The 21038-nt window shown below is 36.2% G+C and overlaps 1 protein-coding gene across 7 annotated transcripts in view; it reads right to left on the bottom strand.

Moving 5' to 3' along the window:
* Window positions 1-1333: 1333 nt before the first annotated feature.
* The window catches only part of QKI (QKI, KH domain containing RNA binding), a 156710-nt gene continuing 137005 nt past the window's right edge, over window positions 1334-21038 (bottom strand). The window contains exons 6-9 of one of the 7 annotated variants that reach the window (XM_080341360.1): window positions 14556-14643; window positions 11971-12264; window positions 9227-9301; window positions 1334-4587 (exon numbers count right to left, since the gene is read on the bottom strand). In XM_080341360.1, coding sequence (XP_080197486.1) covers window positions 4571-4587; window positions 9227-9301; window positions 11971-12264; window positions 14556-14643 — 474 coding nt within the window. In that variant the 3' untranslated portion in view covers window positions 1334-4570. Of the gene's footprint in view, window positions 4588-9226; window positions 9302-9339; window positions 10072-11970; window positions 12268-14555; window positions 14644-21038 lie in introns of those variants that run through there. The other 6 variants (XM_080341361.1, XM_080341359.1, XM_080341364.1 and 3 more) reach the window with 6 other exon arrangements.

Here is a 21038-nt window from a genome sequence, read left to right as displayed (position 1 = left end):
CCTGTTGTATACTTCTAATTTTTTTATCATCTGCCAGTAGATGACTTGTAGGATAGTAACCTATTCATGGTCTGTCAAACTTAAAAAAACTCTGTACAAGTGAAACTATTCTAAATGTGTTAATATTTCAGCTGTACCTATGTTTTTCTGAAACAAAGAGCTACATGCCATTAAGAAACTAACAATCATCTTCATTGGAGTGATTTTTCTCCATAAAATAAAGATGCATTCTATTTTAATTACTACCAATACTGTGAGAACTTTTAAAAATTAATTTTTATATTGCATGGATTTCAAGATCCATAGCTTGAAATTGAAGAACGCATCTGAATAGATGCAAAGACTCATCTGAATTTTTATTATTTACAGAAAAAAAAAAGGGCTTACACAAAAACTGTTGACATCTGAAGAGTTACCTACATTGAGGATGTCCCTTGACATTAGCTGTGATTACTGTTAAGATTACAAATCTAGGAAGATGACCCAGACTATATAAAAGAGCCTCAGACAGCAGAAGCTTTGAGAAATGTTCATCCGTAAAAATATTTGCATAGATGTACATTCAAAATAGCATTTTCACCATTCCAATTCCCTGCATTCACATTGGTACAGTCATCTGCAAGGATAAAGATCACATAAAGGCAGCCCTGGAAGTTGAAATGGCTGCTGCTTGGTAATTTAGAGAAAAGGTGTATTTTTGTACTTTCTGCAATCATTAGGAAATGATCCAGTTTGACCTTTGGCTTACAGAAATTGTACTCCCCTGAGCTAGGCAATACTGACAGACCGCAGCAGAAGCATCAAAAAAAAGTTACTTAAAAATAGTGTGGCACGGAGAAAATAAGTCACTTCTGGCAAGGAAAAGCCCCAGACTTCGTATTTTGATGTACTTCTATCTAGAAGTATTTCGTGCTTAGAAATGTCACATGATGCAACAGTGAATCAGGTGCCAACACCAACAAATCACTAATTCCTGTGAGATTAACTGCAACCTCTGAATGGTTCAACAAAGAATCAAACTGGTTTCTGTACACCATCACAATTTACCAATACACTGGCATCTTTGCTCTTTTGCTGTGAGCCGACAGTAATTATTTTAGAGAAGGAAAAAGAAAGTGTGGAATTAGTAATGCAGATGCTGAAAGGCGAGTGGCAAGACTCTACGAGAAGAATGCCTCAAAAAACGCTACTTTGTTCCCATTTCTACTGGCACCTACTCCCCCAGGTAAAAGGTCAGAATGACCAAAGCCAACGTAATAGTAGTGTGCAGAATGTCAGCCGACAAACAACATAAAAACAAGTCACGTTGTGTTATCTGTGGTCACGTTCTTCAGGGTTAGTCCAGTAACTCAAGACTTTACATTCTTCCATCTTTATTTGTTTATTTTAATTAAACATGTAATGGTTAATAAACAGACATAGTCCAGAGTTAGTAGGTTGGTATTATAACATTTATTAAAATAATGCTATGGGTTAATAGAAACAGCAAAGAACCAAAGAATTAAAATGCAAGCTATGTAAAAACCCAACTAAAACCCAAATATGTCTAATGTATTCATCCAGTAGCTAACTAAAAGCCCAAGAAAGACAACACTCCCAATATAATAAAGTACTGCAAAACAATTGGCAATTTTTCAGTTATCAAAATTGTGGGTTTTGCATTTTGTATCCTTTTTTTCTCAATCAGGAAAAAAATTCTTTTGAATGTTATATAACATACATATAAAACAAGATAGAAAAATACATTATAAACTTGTAACAATGGCTGTAAATACATTATCTTACATGTTTCTCATAGGCAATAGGTTGGTTATGGTACATACATAGCATGAAACTACTAAGATAATAAAGAATAGACAAATACATGTCATCTGTACGGTTACATACAAGCGACACTCCCATCTACCCACTCTAAAAAAATTACATAATACTGTCAGAAAGAAGTCTTAAAACTACTTAGTTTAATAAAGAAAAAGTCATTAAAGAATGATAATACTGAGAACCAAGGCATTCAGAGATTTCAAAAGTCATGCTTTTTTTTTTTAAGTTGATCCAAAATTTTGTCAACTAAGTTTTCAGAAGTTTGTTCAGAGCAAACATTACTTTCACATGTCACACATCTATTTCATACACTCCCCCTCCCCCCCAGTAAAAGACCTTTGATAAACATCTAAAATGTCCGGGTTTTATCATACTTGAGATGAAACCGGATCAAATACTGGTATTGTTTTAGCAAATCTCTCTTCAAATGTTCGAGTGTCGCAAGTTTATTCAACCAACCAACCAAAATAAAATCAAAATGGCACAGCATATACTGTAAGTAAAAACAACGCAACTGTATGTGTAACAGGAAGACAAAGCCAGTGGCACAATAAACAAAAAGCTAGCTGAATACGAAAGGATGAATGTCTATTGCATAGTAAATAAACTGATAATTCTTTCCAGGTGAGACAAGATGTTAGATGAGGTCACCATGCAGGTGCTTAAAAATGTAAGCCCTCTTAGCTTACTATTGACCTTTCATTTGGAAGCTGTGAAGATTTGCAGGAGGAGAACAAGTTGACTAGAGGGGAATAAAGTTATCACCTGATATTTGCCAAGTTTAGTACTGAGCCTCACGCAAAGTAATACTTAATGTTTTCAGAACTGAATACTGTGTGCCCAACAGCTTCAGCTCTGGCAGTTGCCCAGCTATATGAATCGCATGTGGAAATAAAGGTTAAAAGCAAAGCATAGCTGGACTTCAAACGATTAGCTGATGTCCCTCTCCTGCTTATCTCATGAAGAAAAACCAGCGGGCAGATCTAACAAAGAAGAGCTGAAAAACACATAACTTGCACGTTGTTTGCCACTGCAGGAGCTGCCTGTGAAAACTGGGGACAGGCTCAGACTATAACTGAAAACTAGCGAAGCACTTTCATTTTCCACAGAACATCATTTTTTTGGGTGATGCTGAAGCCTACTGTATTTGATGTATATTTATTCCAATCATAACGAAGAAAACTCCTCTCCATCCCTGAACAAAAAGGACATACTTCCAGCTCTACAAACATCTGTCAGCTAAGACTCTCATTTACCATGAGACAGTCAGTGTCACAGAACCCTTTGGTTTACTTTGCACAAGTACGGCATTTGCTATGATTTAAAAGTCGAGTGGCTGAAATAATGATGGGCTGCTTTGACAAAAACTTAGCAAATATTTTACGTAACGAGATTTTGGCAAAGTCACATCACACTAGTGTGGCAAAAATCAGGTAATTAATATGGTCAACTCATCATTTGTCTTTCCTCACAGCTTCTTTCACATACTGGGCGACTGAGTGGCATGCAGTAACTTGTCTGAGGGAGAAGCTGATTATACAAGACATTTGACTAAATGACCATGAAGAAAATAAGGCACTTCCTTTTCTTTAGACTTATTCCAATACTTAAAAAATAAAAAAGAAAGACTAAAAGGCTCTTTTGGTCTTTTGTTTCTTGACAACCACCAGAAAAAATCATTTAATGAAATAAAGGGTTTCTTTGTTCTTTTTTTCTTTTTTTTATAACACTTGAAAGTATAAAATGCTACATTTCCAAAAATATATTTTTTTCTGCACCAGCACCCTTGTATAGTAAAAGTATCTACTTTTTTGTTCATTTTGTTTCAATGCACTACACTTTATCTACAATTTCATTACATGTATACAGCAAATAGGCAAGCATGGCTTTTACATCCTTAATGAAATTTTTTCTATACAGGGAGGTTTAAAAAAAATATTTGAACAGTTTGCCCAGTAATGTGACACATAATGCATGTACCTTGTTCTCATGTACTCTTCCAAGGAGATTAAAATATGGTTAAAATAATTTAAACTCAGATTTTGCTTTAATAGTGTTGCTGTTTTGTTCTCTGCATTAATGTAGTTCTGAAAAGCCATCGTAATCTGCATTTCATGGCACACTTTCCTTTAAAACGTCCAATTTGGCAGGCAATAGAAAAAAGGCTGCAACATCTGCCCCGTGAGGGCACCGGTAGTGACTAAACAGCATATCAAATTTTGAATACTTTTTGGAATCCCTTCCCCAATGACATCCCTGACCAAAGGTTCATGCATGATGCATCATCACACAGTACATTCAGAGAGAGCTTGGACTTCTTTTTTTTGTTTGTTTTTTGTTTTTTTTTGAGAAGAAAAATATTCCTAGAAGTCTCTCACAGTAACTGCCTCTGTCATCGGGTAGTTAAGGGTCATCTGTCTCCATGGGGTGCGAGGCCTCCTTACCGTTCGCTTGGGGCGGGACACTAGAGGATGATCAGTGCGGAGGGATGAGTTGGACCTTATTGCTTTACTACTATTCAGTGCAGGTTCTAGAACCACTTTCACCCAAACAGGAGAACAACAAAAAGCGGAGTTGGAGGACAACAATTTCTTTGTCTGTTTTGTTAGATGGTAAGACGAACGGACAAGTGCCCCAGCTCGCTGCACTGAAGACAGGCAAGCAAAGGCGTTTACCAGTTAACTGATCAGCAGGCAGGCATGGTCAGGTCATCATTGGGTGAAGAGTTCAGAGGTCAGAAGGTCATAGGTTAGTTGCCGGTGGCGGCTGGGTGGTTAGAAACAAAAAAAAATAAAAAAAAATAATAAAAAAATAAAAAACAAAACAAAAAAAAGAAAGAAAAGATAGAGAAGAGATTAGTTCCAGCTAGTGACGGCTTAATGACAACATGAAAACTAATCACAACTAATAAAAAAACAAGCATGTTTAATTCTGACATACTGATCGACACCATCTACAGAATGCAATAAAATCATGACAGCCCTCCATCATGATTTGGACACGTGAAGGAGAAGCCCGCTCCCACAAAACTGGTTAACAGGAGAAATAGAGATAAAATACGACTAACGACTAATGGTTAGTAGCAGTCGATGAAGGAAATTGGAAAACAAAAAACAATGAACAGTTTTGGAACTGGGTAGAAGATTTCTGGAACAGTCAGTGCACAGCATCAGTATCTGACTGCTATTAAGCATTAGTACCTCCCCAGGTGCAAGCATTAAAGCAACTATTAATGATGGATGTGATTATTAATAACTGATTGTTAAAAGAATGGAGTCATCTAAGGAATTCTCGACTTAGAGAAACAATTTGGTTCAACAAACTATGGGCCAAACAAAGGGTTTTTGTTCAATAAATTTTTTATTGCCTTTCATTTATTCTATTTACAAACGACATGGAATTTCTTGGCCTCATGATACAAAGCAATACTAAACTGTAGTCTAGCAACGTAGGCATCATCGTGGGAACCAGGAAAACGCTCAGCCTGCTACTTTAGCCAGCACTTTCCTGTTCAAAATACTATTTTACACATATAGGACACTTATAAAATGCACTTGCATGTAAACACTGTAAAAGTCCTGCCATTTTAAAGTCTATACTTAAAAAGCTCTAAGTACATCAAAAAATAGAGAAAATATCTAATTGATACTAATAAGGCATTTTAAAACTACAAACAGCTCTCTTTATTCATTTTCAAAGCTAATACTCTGCAAATACAATAAAATCTGACATTTCATATACATTCCTGCTTTATATTTTTATATTTTAAAAGAAGCCACCTGTAAATACTATTTTCTTTTGCAATAAACAAAAAAAACCCAAATAAAACAAAAATTAAAACCCAAAATCACAAAAAAATTACAGTAAAACATAAAAAAGTTCTCAAGTGGAAAGTTATCATTCCCAATGTTCTTGAGCTGTTCCTTCTTTAATCATTCTCTCACATTCTCCTTCACCAAACTTGGTCCACTTAACAGTAGTATGATTTTTTTTTTTTTTTTTTTTTTTTAAGACTCGTTCAACAGCTTAATTATAGCTATTAAATTCTGAGGTTGATAAAGTTTTTGTACTGTTGCCATTTTGACTACGGCAGAGGAGATGAAAGTGAGAAAGGTATTCAGTGCAAACTCAGGTTTGTGCCATCACATAAAATGAAGTCCAGTAGGTGCAATATTCACAGATAGCATCGATTTCGCAATCTTTCTCGTGGGCTGATTTACTTTCACATAATTAAAATGGCCTATCATTTAGCGATCAGTTCGTAACACTAAGAAAAATTACTACTGTAACGTAAATGAGACCACATGCTCCCTGAATTTTTGCAGAATCACTCTAAGTGGGATTTGTTTAAATTAAAATGGCTGTTTCAAAAATAAAAATAAATATTTTACGTGGCACAATCTCACCACTTTACAGGTATACTAGAAACAGACTCTTAAAGCATCTTGATACTGATTACAATTTTGATTAAATGGTATTAAAATTTATTTATAAATTATGTGACAGTTTGTTTCAATAAAACATTCAAGAAAATTCTTAGCATTAATATTTCTTGTGGAGTTTATAATCAAAGCAAGCTACCTTTTAAAAATACCAGTACACCTGTGATACATCCTCTGCCAAGTCTCTGGCCTTCTACAGTACACACAGGTTTGTCAACTGTGCAACACCATTTACAGTTTATTACAATTAAATCAGTCAGTCTGTCTGTTATATACGTCAAATTCCATTTTGTATTATTTATATACTGGGGTTTTATTTTGAGTTAAAATGAGCTATATTTTTTAACTCTTCACCAATTCTAAATGCTTAGTTGTGAAACATTTACACATTTGGGGATTCTTGCTTTAAATGCAGTGCTTAACTCTAAAAACCAAAACAAAAAAAAAAAAAAACACAAAACCAAAAACCAACTATGCAGAGAATAAAAACCTACTTAAAAAGTGAATGCAGTAGTACTACAAAGTCATCTGAAAGTTGATTTAGAATGAAAGAAAACTTTAGACCCAATGAATGCAAATATAGATTTAGTGACATTTAACTATATATCAAAAAAAAGTTTACACATTAAAAAAAGTATTTCGGTTTGCTGACATTGTCTCTCATGGTTATAGCTATAGAAATATATTGGTGACAGACCAGCCAAACTAGTGAATATGGCAAATAATGAGATTATTTTGATACAATATAATTTTAGCACATTAAAAGAAACTGCTTTATTGCAGAACAATTTCCCTTCAAAACCTTTTGTGAAACTGTTAAATCTGTGCAGTGATAACCTAAGGATTTCAAATTTGAAATACAATGGAGTACAGTTGCAATATTAACTTTGTGTAAGTTTCTTAATACACACTGGGATTATCTAGATAAGACTTTAAAATAATGTTCTCCTGCAATATCAGCATGGTTTTCATGCTGTAAGAGAGAAGTATGCATGACTTATTCTCCAGAAGATAAGCCATGTGTATGTATCTACGTAAGACAGTGGGCTTCCAATAGAGATGAAAACTGTACTATCAGAAAATGGCTGTATTTTGAAAGAAGGTGAAATTATATAATAAATTTCAATAAGTGACCCAGACAAAACATCTAGGCCCTTTGCAAAATATTTGAAATCTATGTTGAGTAAATACTAAAATGATGAACTTAAACTACGGACTGGTATTCTCCCCACGCTCTGTGCTTTATCAATATATTTACCAGTTGTCTCAGGCAAATACCTAATTAAACAAAAAAGGTAGTCTCACCCGTCACCTGAATCTACCATTGCAGATCATGAAAGACCATTAGCAAAAACTTATTTTTATAGCATCATGTCAAACTTAAGACAACCAAATCCTTACCAGCTGTTATCTTGACAGAGTAAATTTTAATCCTTTTTCTATTTTTCTTTTTTTTTTTTTTCCTATAAACACGGGCTATGATCTTATTCTAATTATACCCTGTTTCCCATTGAAAAATTCTCAAAAAATGAGAACAAGCCAATGGGTTGTAAATAGTGTGTGGTGATATAAAAGAAAAAGCAATCTTCTAGAAAGCTTAAGTGTCTTGTTGCCAGCTTTATACTTTCTGTAAAGCATAAGATCATATGAAAGATCAAAGTGTTACATAAATATAGCAAATATCCAGAAGGGCCCCTTTTTACAGTGTTGACTGAAATCTGTAATGTTTCTTGTAGTTAATTTATGGAAGGTTGTGAGAAGTGAAGTGTAGTTGATGTTAAGAGATGTCAGATCTGTCACCTGAATTTGGCTTTTGAATATTCCAGTATCATGGAAGCCTGCACAACACTGATTTTGATGAGAGCAGAATAATAATACTTGACACATAACGCTTTGCATCCTCAAAGCCCTGTACAAAACGAGAACCCCCACAACACCCCTGTGAGGTAGGGAAGTATTATTACCCTTATTTTACAGATGGGAAAACATATACAGAGAGATTAAATGACTTGCCGAAACCCACAATGAGTCAGCAGCAGAGATGGGATAAGAATTCAGCCCACACACTACTCCCTAGCCAATGTCAATAAACCGAAAAATATCACTTGTCTCAATAAGCTTAAATACTTCATTCAGGGGTCCAAAGGCATTACACTTGAGGCAAAGGAGAAAAATGAAGATTTACTTTCCATTCAAGGGTTAAAGAGAGATGCCCAAATATTGGATGTCATCTCACCAACAGGACTTCAAAAGTTGCTTCTCCTTCAGGTTATACATTTTAGCAGCAAAAGGCAAAAAACAAGCAATAGATTTTGGCGAAAAAACCAAAACACTCTTCCTTCCCCTACCCTTAGTAATTCAAACTTAAACAACTTTTGAAGTATTATCTTCACAGCCCTTACCTTTCTGAATTCAGTCAGGTATCTGAGAACATGCATCCTCCTCAAAATATACAGTACAGTGGCTCAAAAGTTTATTGAAAAAAAGGAATCTAAATCTTCAGATTTCTCCAGACACAGACAGGAGGCATTTATTCCTTTACTTCTTTCTCATTAAGCAACCATCCATTCATTTTATTTTGCAACACCAATCTGATATTTCCAAACCAATTAAAAGAACAAATGGGGGGAGGGGGGGCCACAACCAAATTAATTATTGCAGCACTGAATTCATAGTGTTTCCTGATGAAGACAGATCTTTAATATTCCTAAAAGGGAATCAGTTATGGCATTTGTATTAAATATACCACTAAATTTATACATTTGAGCTGGGAAAGCAAAGTTTACAAAATGCTTTTAAATCCGCAAGCATTCCCAGAGCTTTAAAATATTAACTCTTCAGTTCTTTGAGAAAAAGAATGAATGGGTCAAAAATAGGGTATTTGGTTAACCAGCTGTGGTGTTGCAAATCTCATGTACACTCAGAGCACTTCTTACAAACAAGAACTGCAGAACTAAACTAACCTCGGTCTGCGGTCACAATCCTTTGGTAAGGATGGACACGCATATCGTGCCTTCGAACTTTAGTAGCCACCGCACCTAGTTAAATTGCAATTACCAAGACAAAGTTAGAAAACATTCAAAGAAAACATTAACAGCAGGTTTATCAAAATGGATTTAAATGATCATTAACTACAAAAGTTCATTTTAAGAAAAGCAACAAGTTAAGGCACAGTAGTTTCAAATCTTAATCTTAAAAAGAAGTTATCTGTGCAGATTAATATTGCATTTCTTTTAAACATCCTGGCCTTAACCTGTTTCATCCATTCATTTACAATCCCAAAATTACAGTATTTCATGAAATCTATTAGACCCAAGCACATATAAGCTTTACTAGTCACATATTCACTGAAGTGCCTTTCTTGCAGCAGGACTATTTTAAATAATGCCATCTTTTAATACTGACAATTATTTGCTAACCTTAAGATCACTTCCAGTTCTACCACAAAAAAAAAGTTTTAAAGCAATTCTTCAAGCCTACAGATTGTGATTTTTAACTTTAAATCAGTAAGTATGAACTGCAATGAATTAGGTGATTAGTAAAGCAAACACTATATAGAACACTTAGCAGTCAGTATACTACTATACACTCATAAATTACAGCTACTCTGTAATAATAGGAGCTAATCCAAATTAATAGCACTAATTTATTTTAAATCTATGTGCAAAAAAGTGCAAGTAAGTCACTGACTGCTAGGCCAAGCTTTTTTCAAGGCTGCTGAAACTAAGCATTTGTTAAAATTCAGATCTGATGAAGGATCAGTTAAGACCGTTCTTGAATTCTTAGCCTTTCGTTGGGAAAGCCATACCTGAAGATAAAAGGAAGGGAATTGTAAGTTAGTCACCAACTAAAATTTGATCTCAACATCAACATCCCCCAAAATACTGACAGGGATGCATTAGTCTGCCATTTTTAACAGAATTATTTTAAGACATCTTAGAGGTCCACCACAAAAATTGGCTAAGTTTAGCACATTATTCATGAGACTAAGTGTATTACTGCATGAAACTCAACAAAAAACTAATTTAATTCAATTAACTCCATACACTTGCCCAGATGATAGAGTCATGTATTAAGAGTTATTGATTCTATTGCTACCAAACTGGGAGTGTGGTCTTATTTTTTTCCCCCCCTCCCTTTCCTTCTTTAAGTAAGATTATTTGGTGAGATCTGTTTTGGGCAATACATCTGTGCTCTCACAGCTGAGCCCATAAGTATGCAATGGTATCAGATGCCATTTTAGGAGTAATTTTCCCCTCCTCTCTCTACAGAAGATTCTGCAAGAAATCAAAGTTCTCTGCATTGTATTATTAGTATGAAATGATGTATTTATTTACTTGCTATTAACCGGATTCAGGAAAGGGGTTTGCCACTAACCAACAACTGACAGCTACTGTGACGATGCCTGTAACTGTGACTTTACCATAGGACGTATTACAAGTGGACTCAGAGATTGGGAATGAATGAGCTGGGAAGAATATTTACATGTTTGTGAGAAATTAATGAATGATGACATGATCATATATCCAGTGAATTTTAGCTGTGGGGTAACAGACAACAACCATAGGCTGCTCAAAGACAGACCCACTGCATACCTTTGTCCTACTAAAATTTTTGTTATTGATACACTAATCCTGAAAGGCAGAAGTCTGAAATACATTTTCTTTTTTACTGTACGAAATATAATGTGGAAACACACGCACATGCAGATAACTCAAGAAGTATTTGTCATGTAAGTGAAACACTGACTCTCTGCAATACTTTCAACAAAATATTGACTTTGAACTTTATTGTCCAGTGTTCATTAGAGATGTTTAGAATTTGTGTAAATCAATAACTGGCACTGAACAAACTAAGATCAAAGTCCTATAAAATCAACATTATGCAGCACCAAGGTCATATGCAGTTCAAAACAAACTGAAGAGAAAATATTTAGATTCTGTAGATGGTAAGGAAGGAAGAAAATATTGGAACTGCTTGTTTCATATTGAGCAGTTAACTGAACTGTCATGGCTTCTTCATCATTCTAGCCTTCATAGAGCAAGTCAATGATCCGAAATATTAGGAATGATGGGCATTTCAATCCAATGTATATAAAAGAAGACATTATAAAGTTGTTAATTGTATCATGCTTTGGTCAGAACTTAGTTTGCTTTATATTCATTCACTGAAAGTATTTTCTGCTTACAAGATAATTCACAGCTTTCTGACACCAAGGAGAGATTGAGTTGTGTAGTAAAAAAACAAGCAAAAACTTAAAAAACCTTTCCATTCTCTCCAGTTTTGCCACTAAAAAGGTATAGCAAAATAGGAAGTTCCATCTTCCAAAGATTACTGGAAACTAACCTATGTTAAAGAGATCACAAAGAAATCTGGCATTTGTGGGAGCCCAAATGATGTATCATAGATGCAGACTTCTATCTAGTCTTTATTTTCTTGCCTACGTATCCATCGCCTAGTTTCATACAAGCATTAATATTTTCTTTAATATTTAATATACTAAATACACACATTTAATAAGGCAAAATACACTTAACATGTTTAAGAGTTATACCATTTGAGCAGTTTTCCTAGGCAGCTTTGAGATACCTGAGAGATAAGATCGTTGCTTCAAATTTTTTTCTTTAAGCCCCATGACTTCTACCTTGCAAATGTAATAAAAACATACGCAATATATTCTCCAGTCATGCGCAGACAAAGATCTTACCTAATACACCACTAGGTTCAATGGGATACTCAAGGATTGATGTAGCTGGTGCCAGCGTGTAGGGGTATTCATACGGTGTGTAAATTAAACCAGCTTCGGGTCCAGGTGGAACTATTGCAGCGGTGGGATGAGGAGTTCCGTTTGGCATGACAGCGGTTTGTATTTGTCTGATCAAAGGCATTATGGTAGGGCCAGCAGGCGTAGGAGTACGCAGGGCAGCTGGCGGGAGAACAGGCGCAGGCCCAGTAATAATCCTTGGAGCCTGGGCTGTTGCTGCAAGAGAAAAGGCAAGGGCTGCTACAGTAAGCAAAGAAATTCAGAGGAAAGTATGGAGACAGCAGTACAAAACGTGGAAAGAACGGGAAAAAAGGGGAAAAGTAGGAAAGAAGAAAAATAAAAGGAAATCATTAGTACATGCGCTGATCACAGTGCCAAAGCACACCATTCAAATGCAAACAGCTTTCCATTTTCCAGTGTGATTAAGTATGAACATGCAAAATAAAAAAGCCATTGTAAAACAGTGAGGTAGATTTCTCAAACAGGTTACACAGCACAAAAGCTCCAAAAAGACCACATTTCTTCATTTATGCTATCAAGACTGCATGAGACTGAGATGCATGCAGAAGGTACAAGGAAAATACTGTGATAATCAAATACAGAGTACAAAATTTAGTGCAACTACAGAGTCCACAGATACTCAGTTATGCAGAGCTGCCGTATGATTCTACAGCTTTTTTAAGTCTTAAAATTGCATTTAAACATATACACAATTCCAGTTTCCAGGATGAGCGAAGCGAATGATGACCTAGAAACACAATGCATCTCCTCTCCTACTCGGGCATGAATAAAATAAGACTCAAAAGTGATTTCCACATCAAATTCCCCAAAATAAAATACTATATCTTTGTATTAGAAGTTCACTATGGACTTGCTCAGGTTAAAGAAAATAGGTGCCAAAAAAAACCCAAACCAAAACCAGTACTATCACATTTCATTACATGTTATGTGAAGCATGTTGGCACATAAGATGAACAACTCCTTAAATACTAACACATCACCTGGTAACAGTAAATATTAAAGGATTATAATTTATAGATTTCTATGCACTGCTGTTGATCTACATTGATTCATTTAAATTACAGGTGGTCTGACATGAGAAACGTGGCAGAAGTTTTTCAGATTTCAGATTGTTGTTGCTTAATTTCTTTTTTAAACAGCAGTGCTCAGGTTGAATGTATAATTAAAAAAAACCCTCTCAAACATTCTAATTAAACAGAAATAAACCAGTATGGCTTCTGCATCTTCAAGCTTTCAGTAAAATCAAAACACAAGCAGGGAAACAGTCTTATTATCAAAAAGTGAATTTTAGTGTGGAAATCTCTAGCAAAAAAAAAAAAAAATCCATCTTCCCACTTACACTGATACAATAGAACAATGGGAATAGATCAGACAAAGAAATTGCTCAAATGAATATAAAGACTTCTATGCAACAGTTTGCATCAATTTACACAAATCTGAAAGCTATTTTACTCATAAATTTGCAATAATTTAGAGACTGAAATATATTTAAAACCGATCTGGCTTTAAATATTACAGTGTTCATTAAGGTTGAAAGACTTTCCACCACCATTGTAGTGGTAAAAGCCCTTGCTTATGTATCTTTTCTAATCAGAATAATTACACTGGAGTAAGCACTCCCAAATTGACCTAACTGCATTCCAACCTTTAAACATATTCAACACTGAAATGGTGACTGTGTGTAGAAACAAATTTGCAAATATCAGTAGGCCCTTAGTGAAAAGACTGATTTAACTATGCTTGTATTTGACATCTGTATCACAGCTACAGCAAAAATTTCCTTTGGAACAGTATCAGCAACTACATTTTCTGGAGGAGAAATTAGATTTTCAACTAGAGAAAATTATTTGTATCGCACATAATATGTGTATGTTCTCATTAGTAAGTGTATGTAATTCATTTTCAGGTATAAACCTGTGCATACATGCATTTGCAAAAGCATTGTCACACAAATGTAATGGAAGAAATCGTAAAAATGGCTCATTACATCACTGATCCCTGTGAACTCAGCTGTGAAATCAGTTGATGAATTGTTGGAAAAACAAAACATTGGGGGGACACATGCAAGGCAAGATGAAAGGAAGAAACGTAACACAGAAAAACGTATTCACAGTATCCTGAACATCTGTAACATTTTCAAATTAAATCGCTACAAATAAAATTGAAAAGGGGTCTGTTGTCCTTCTTATGTATTAAGGAAAAATGATTGTAAGACAGAAAAATCAGGGTGAAGGGCTGAACTTTTTTAAACTATGTGTTTGTAAATATTTCAACCCAGACATACTGTTTACAAAAAGAGCGCAAAAAGGATGTGCAATACCCAAAACTGACATAACTTATCTCCAGAAGATCTCTTCCAAGAGCTACCTACTGTTTTGTTGGGGGTTTTTTTAATGCCTTCCATTCTCCAACACATTTGCTACTGTACATGTGCCAAAATCAGCTTTAGGAATCAGAACCTGCAAACATTACTATAGCTTTGACCCTCGAGCTTGTAACGTGCTTACGTGATTTGATGTTGGCATCTCTGTAGGTGCCATTCAGAATTGCAAGCTCCATCAGCTGCATCTTTTTAAGGCTGTCTTCTCCTTCTGCCTGCATGTGAAAAGAAGGAAAGAAGGTCAGGCTTATTAATTCACGAGTTCACAATATTTAAGGCAGGGATGTCAAACTCGTTTTCCCCGGGGGCCGCATCAGCCTTGCCCGTGCCTTCAAAGGGCCGAATGTAATTTTAGGACTGTATAGATGTAACTACTTCTACATTTCTACAGTCCTAAAATTACACTCGGCCCTTTGAAGGCACGGGCAAGGCTGATGCGGCCCCTGGTGAAAATGAGTTTGACACCCCTGATTTAAGGGACCTAGAATAAAATGCCTTCAGGTTTTATCCAAGCAAAATACCTGCTTACCATTAGTCACAAAACCACTAAGCTCTGTCAACTTTTCCTTAAAATTTAGTGCAAGTTGCTTATTGTCTATCATTAAGAGCTGTTGATCAGTATCTTAAAACAGTTTTGAAAAAGGCTTATACCATAAATAATAAAAGTAAGTTTAAGCATTAAGTTGTGCTTGACAAAAATTGTTTAAGGTATTTTGAAAGTGTTAATAAACATTTTAATATACTCCTAAAGGGATCTTTAAAAATACTATACTATTCAGCTAGAAAAAGAACAAACGCTACAAATTTCAAGCAACTTCAGTTTATTGTGACTTGCTCCACTGTAGTTGATATGGACTACTTTGGGCTGTGGGGAGGTGGGGGCATGATGGGGCAGCACAGACGGCAGCAAACAAAAAATAAACAACAAACTTTCAGTAGCTTTCCAAACAGAACATCAACAACTTTGTAAGGCAGAATTCACAATTCTGACATATGCAGATGTATTCCAATTAGGATACAACTACTATTCACACAGTATACCTTATTCTTGGTTTTGCTTCAATATAAATTACTTCCCTAAAGTTATCTACTCCATTGGTATCCTGCAGCTTGCATAAATATTACATAGTATTCAGTAAAAAAGCTCACATCTTCAGTTACTAACAAAAGTATTTCTAATCTGTATAATTTTAGTTTTAAGATCTGTCTTTCCAGAAATACTGCCATTTGTTTCGTCCACATCCTATCAATCAGAAATCAAGTTTATGATATAAGAAACCCCAGAGAGATGGTCAGCATCTACTGTAATGTTGAGTTACCACCTTGCTTCTCGCACTGAATGCCACTGCTGAAATTCTCAGTCAGATGGAAAAGAGGGCAGCGTCAGCTGTCTATTCACACAATGTTTTCCAGATACTTGGAACAGCATGTTCCATACTACTCCATCCACTCTGAAAATCTTAGAAGTCTGATTTCAGAAGGTCACCTGGCTTAAACTACAGTTCTTACAGATGGTTTGAACTAGGACTTCGAAGAGCAAGAGTGATCACAAAATAAAAAAGCCTCAAGCAAACAAACAACCCACCCCCACACCACAAACCAACAGTATTAAAAGCCACAAAGAACTGCAATCACTACCAGTAACAACAAAACATATTAAATACCCCTGTGCCCATTACAGCACTGCACCGGTAAAACATCTTCTCAAACTAGTTAATAGGATTATCTACACACAGTGCTCCAAATGTATAGGGAAATATTTTTTCACGTTATTTTGCAGCAAAACATTGTTATACATACTTTACTCCCAAACTACAGAAAAGAAATTTACTAAATTAAATTCTAAGCCAAAAATGTTTTTAAATTGTATGTAAGTAAATATAGTACTTAGTGTGAGGTATGCTCAAGGACCACCTTGCAATGGAAAATTACATCTGATTTTTATCAACAACTTAAAATCAACATGGTAAGATGGGTCAACACTAAATCACTTTCAGATGTCAGCAATGAAAATCTTAACTGTAATACTGAGGACTTGCATAAACACAAAGGCTGCACACAGTAACAATTTATGTTGTTAAACATTCAGAATATACCTACAGTTGGAAATTGTATATTAAATACTGTGTGGCAGACCAAGCTAACACTAATATTGAAAAGGTAAATACACATTCAATTGCCATATTAACTACAAATCAATTGTACAGTTAAGTACGACTTCGTAGAGTACTCTACTATCCAGAAACCTCAGACTCCAGTCATTAAAATGAGACCCTCTGGAATACAAAATGTACTGATTAAAGCATCCTTAATATGACACACTCAGAATAGACTTAAAATTTACACGCAAAAGAAAGCTATTTTTCTTTAGAAACTATTATTGCATTGCATCTTTGCTGATAAATCACCTAAACAATCATAATACGATAAAACCAATCCCAAATCTATTTGCCTATCCAGAGCTCACTAATTCTTGTCATTCTAATCTTATCTTAGTCTTATCTAATTTATTTTAGCAATAAAGATTAACACACTGATTCCTCTTTTCCCCTGCCCCCACAATGGTTATACTTTGTTATTGGCTTTTTGCTTGGGTTCCTTTATTTGTGTATTTATTTGAAAGTGTAACCAAAAAAACCTCCTCACAATGTCAGCTGCATCTCCCATATAGTTCCATTAATGTTACTAAAATTGTTCACTTCCTCCAAATAAGAGTTCAGGTGATTGATCTGACACCATTAATGAGTCCCAGTAAATGCTGAATCTTACATTCCACTTGCTAGGATAATTTTAGTAACTCTAATCCCAGATTTTGCACCACAGTGAATATTTCCCAAAAGTAACTATTTATAGGGTGGTAATTTTAAGACAGAAAACATTTTTTCCCTTCTGGTATACCCACAAGGAGTTATAACAACTTAAAAGCAATAAAAGAAAACAATGTTGGATCTTCTAATGTTGGTCTATAGGTCACTATGCTTCCTATACAAAAAAGATGTTGCCATGATCCAGGTTTTATGAAGTATGTTTACAAAGACAACAATGGACTTCATCATACAAAGCAGATCAAGTCCTTAAGCTATATTTTTGAGATTTACTTCTCCAGAGTACTATTCAGCAGTTGATAAACTTCTGTTCTTTTAAACTTTTCCTTGAAGACTGTCTCAGCTGTAATTCACAGATGTAAGATGTGGACGTACATTACTAGACATTCACACTGCCTTTCAACTTCTGGTATTTTGCTTTTCAAAGCCCTCATTAGACAGAGAGAAAAAAAACCCAACCAAACACGGCCCTGTCCCTTCAAAAACCTCTTTCCTGCTGACCACCAGGGCATTGTTCCAACGCCTCCCAGAAGATGGCACTGTTTATTATACAATACTATCTCCTCAAGACATGGGTGCTTACCACTATTTTGCACGAACCGACTAACACTGCTCAAAATCCTGCTACCCTTTCGCATCCTCAACTTGCAACAGGCGCTTGCCACCTCTCTTCAAGGCATAAGTCACAGAGGTGGCCAGGACCCTTTCAGAGCTGCTGTTGTGTCCTTCATTCCCTGGTATCAAGCTCTCTGCTTGAACATCATTCACCACTAGCCAAAGCCTCCATTTTCCAAGAGCTGGGGTAGAGCAATGGGCGCCTGTTTTCGCCTGCCCTATCCTCTCTTACTTGCTGACAGATGATCAAATGCGGCACACCGATGCAATCTATCTTAGCTCCAGGCATTGCTGCAGGCACTCTCTGTTAAAGCAAAGAGAGGTTGCATCAAGGATACAAAGGCAATCTCTAAAGGGACAGTACATTACCTGTACAATAGCTACAACAAAGCTCAGTCATTTGTACCAAAAGGAAGCTACTTTGAGCAAACATCAATAAGGTCACTTAAAGCCAGATTTGCATTACTAAGTTGAAGCTCAAGTGATTGACTCAGACCTCTCATCCTCTTAAATCTCCAGCGCTTTCCTTGTATTTCTCATGTACAATATAACATGCAGATTAAGAAAAAACCTTAAATGGTATCTTGAAATATAATTCTTTAAATGTAAGCTCTTGCAGCTGCTCACTGAATACAAATACTGAAGAGATACAAGCAGTAAATCCTAACAACGCCAGCTGTGCACAGACAGCAGCAGTTACCGTTCTGTGAACACGCGGCCAGTGCTCCTCCTAGTAGCTCAGATCTGCTTGGGCTAGCAATAAAAAGACAAAAAGGAGACCAAATGCCAGTGACTACTATCATTTTAAGTAATTTATTTTCTAGTCTTCATCAGAGTAGGATTAATAGTCACAAGGTTCAAAACGCTAGTAACAACCACAAGTGCCACTTATATGAAACCTCTGGGGAAATGTTTCCCAAATAAACCAATTTCAAACGAAGTACACAACAGTGACCATGCTGATGCCCAGTTAAAACCACAATTCTGTCGCCTACATTGGGCAATACTGTTTTAAAAAAAAAAAAAAAAAAAAAAAGAGGAAAGCAATTACATTATAAATTGCTATTAGTGTGAGCTTGTTTCATGTCATGAAGCAGGGAGCTCTGATAAAGCTATTTTCATTATCATTGTCCAAGCTTTACTCCAACCTCAGATACCTCAGGATGCTCAGAGAATTATTTTGTTTAATGCTTCTGAAATAATTATTAGGCACTTAAATGCCTCAGATTCTCATACGTATACAGTGCACCCTTAAGAGCATCATACAGTTTAACTTCTTATTTATTCACAAAACACACACACACTAGACAGACAGGTTATCAAGGTGGAAGACACAGGCATACAGACTCTCAACAGATGTGCATTCACTATCCTATGTCAATGAAGGACTTCAGAAGATGACTTCAGTCATCCATCAGAGGTGACAGACTGTTAGATTCTGTGTACAGTGAACTCTGAGAGGCCTATAACAAATTAGAGAAGGAAAGATATTATCTGTAAAGAAAAGAAGGATCAAGTAGCAATGTTTACTCCAGAGCAGAGATCCAGGAGCTAGCATCCAGTGTCAGGCAATGCCCACGCTGCCCTGCCACACTGCTGCAGACCCAAACTGACCCACACGGAAGGTGACTGCAGCTGAGTTAATTCACAAACTAAGCAATCCGCTCAACTTCTATGACAGCAGGGACACCTCATCCTGACAGAGCTCCTTGAGCCTCATGGTCTTACCTGGCTAAGTCTCAGAACATACTCTGATTCTCATTATTACCAGGACTGGCAGGGAAGGCTTTCAGCATTTCTGTACAAACACATACTTTTCCCATATAATGCTCATTTTCCTTTTAAAGTAGCTGCTTTGAAAAATATAACAAATGTACCTTTTTCCTACATTCATAATAATAAAGATACACTTATTTAGATGATGTTAGTGCCCTTCATTGACAATCTAGCTTCCAAATGTCATGTATTTTGGATGACATTTTTGCAATCCTGTCACACACATCCCTGGACTTCAGCTCAATTCTCAGAAACTGAACCAAACTCAACCCTAGGACAGACTACAGACAGTTTTATCTTGCACCGAATGTGACCAAGTCTGACTTCGGTTAAGGCAGCGGTCCTTTACAAGCTGTTCCAGGGCTATCCTTTCAGGATCAGAGCAGAAGCAGCAAGTGAGAAGAGGAAATGACAGTGAAGCAAAATGATGGATAAATCAACTGCAAATACAGAGGCCAGAAATCACTCTTGATGTTCCCCAGCCAACTGCAGGAGGCTTGTCCCACCTGGCTCATGGAAAGAATGACCAGGCAGCCTCGGCAACACAAGAGCTCTATCAAGCAGCACCTGCTTTCCAAGCATCCCAGCAACTTCTCATGCAGCCCATCTGCCTGCCCTTCCCACACTGCCACCGGTTACACAGCAATACTGAACAGTGGCTTGCCACCTTTCCTGCCACCCTCAGAGGGACCTCTTTCAGCTACCACATTCTGTCCAAGTCCATATGGATTTTTACACATTTACTTCAGGTAGAGAATTATTCCAATAGTACATTGTATTTTTTAGTACACAGTAAGGCATGAAACTATTTTACACACACTTTCAACAGAATGGCAGAGACCTTAGCAGTTAAAGAACACTACACTAATGAACAAGAATAGGTAATTCAAATTCTTTCTCAAATAGAAAAGTAATTTACAATTGCCACATACAATAAACATAACCTTTCTAGCACTGTATCTCTGGAAATACACACATTACATACAAAAACTTCAATTATTCTTTAAAATTGCATGTCCGTAATATCATAAGTCACTTGCAATTTATTAAATTTACAACAAATTTTGGTAAAACACAATAGCATCACTGAAGTATTTTACTGCTACTGATCTTATCCTCCTTACCCAGGGGTGCTGCAGCCCCACAGGGGTCTGTCACCCCGCCTGCCTGCAGTGCCCACCTGCTACACAGCCACATGGCTGCAGCGCTCAGGCTTGCGCTGCCACACTCGCTGGACTCTCTGGCCTCTAGAATTCTTTTATCTCCCTGACAAAGAAAAATGTTCCACTGCAATTCACTTGTAGATCAGTATGTATTCCTAACACACCATGCGCCGGTCAAACAGCCTTTACACGTGAATGTCTCCATTCAGGGACAAAACCTTTCCATTCATA

This window comes from Nesoenas mayeri (genome assembly GCF_963082525.1).
Source record: "Nesoenas mayeri genome assembly, chromosome: 3".
In the NCBI taxonomy this organism is placed as follows: domain Eukaryota; kingdom Metazoa; phylum Chordata; class Aves; order Columbiformes; family Columbidae; genus Nesoenas; species Nesoenas mayeri.
This window is presented reverse-complemented; position numbering and strand designations above follow the sequence as displayed.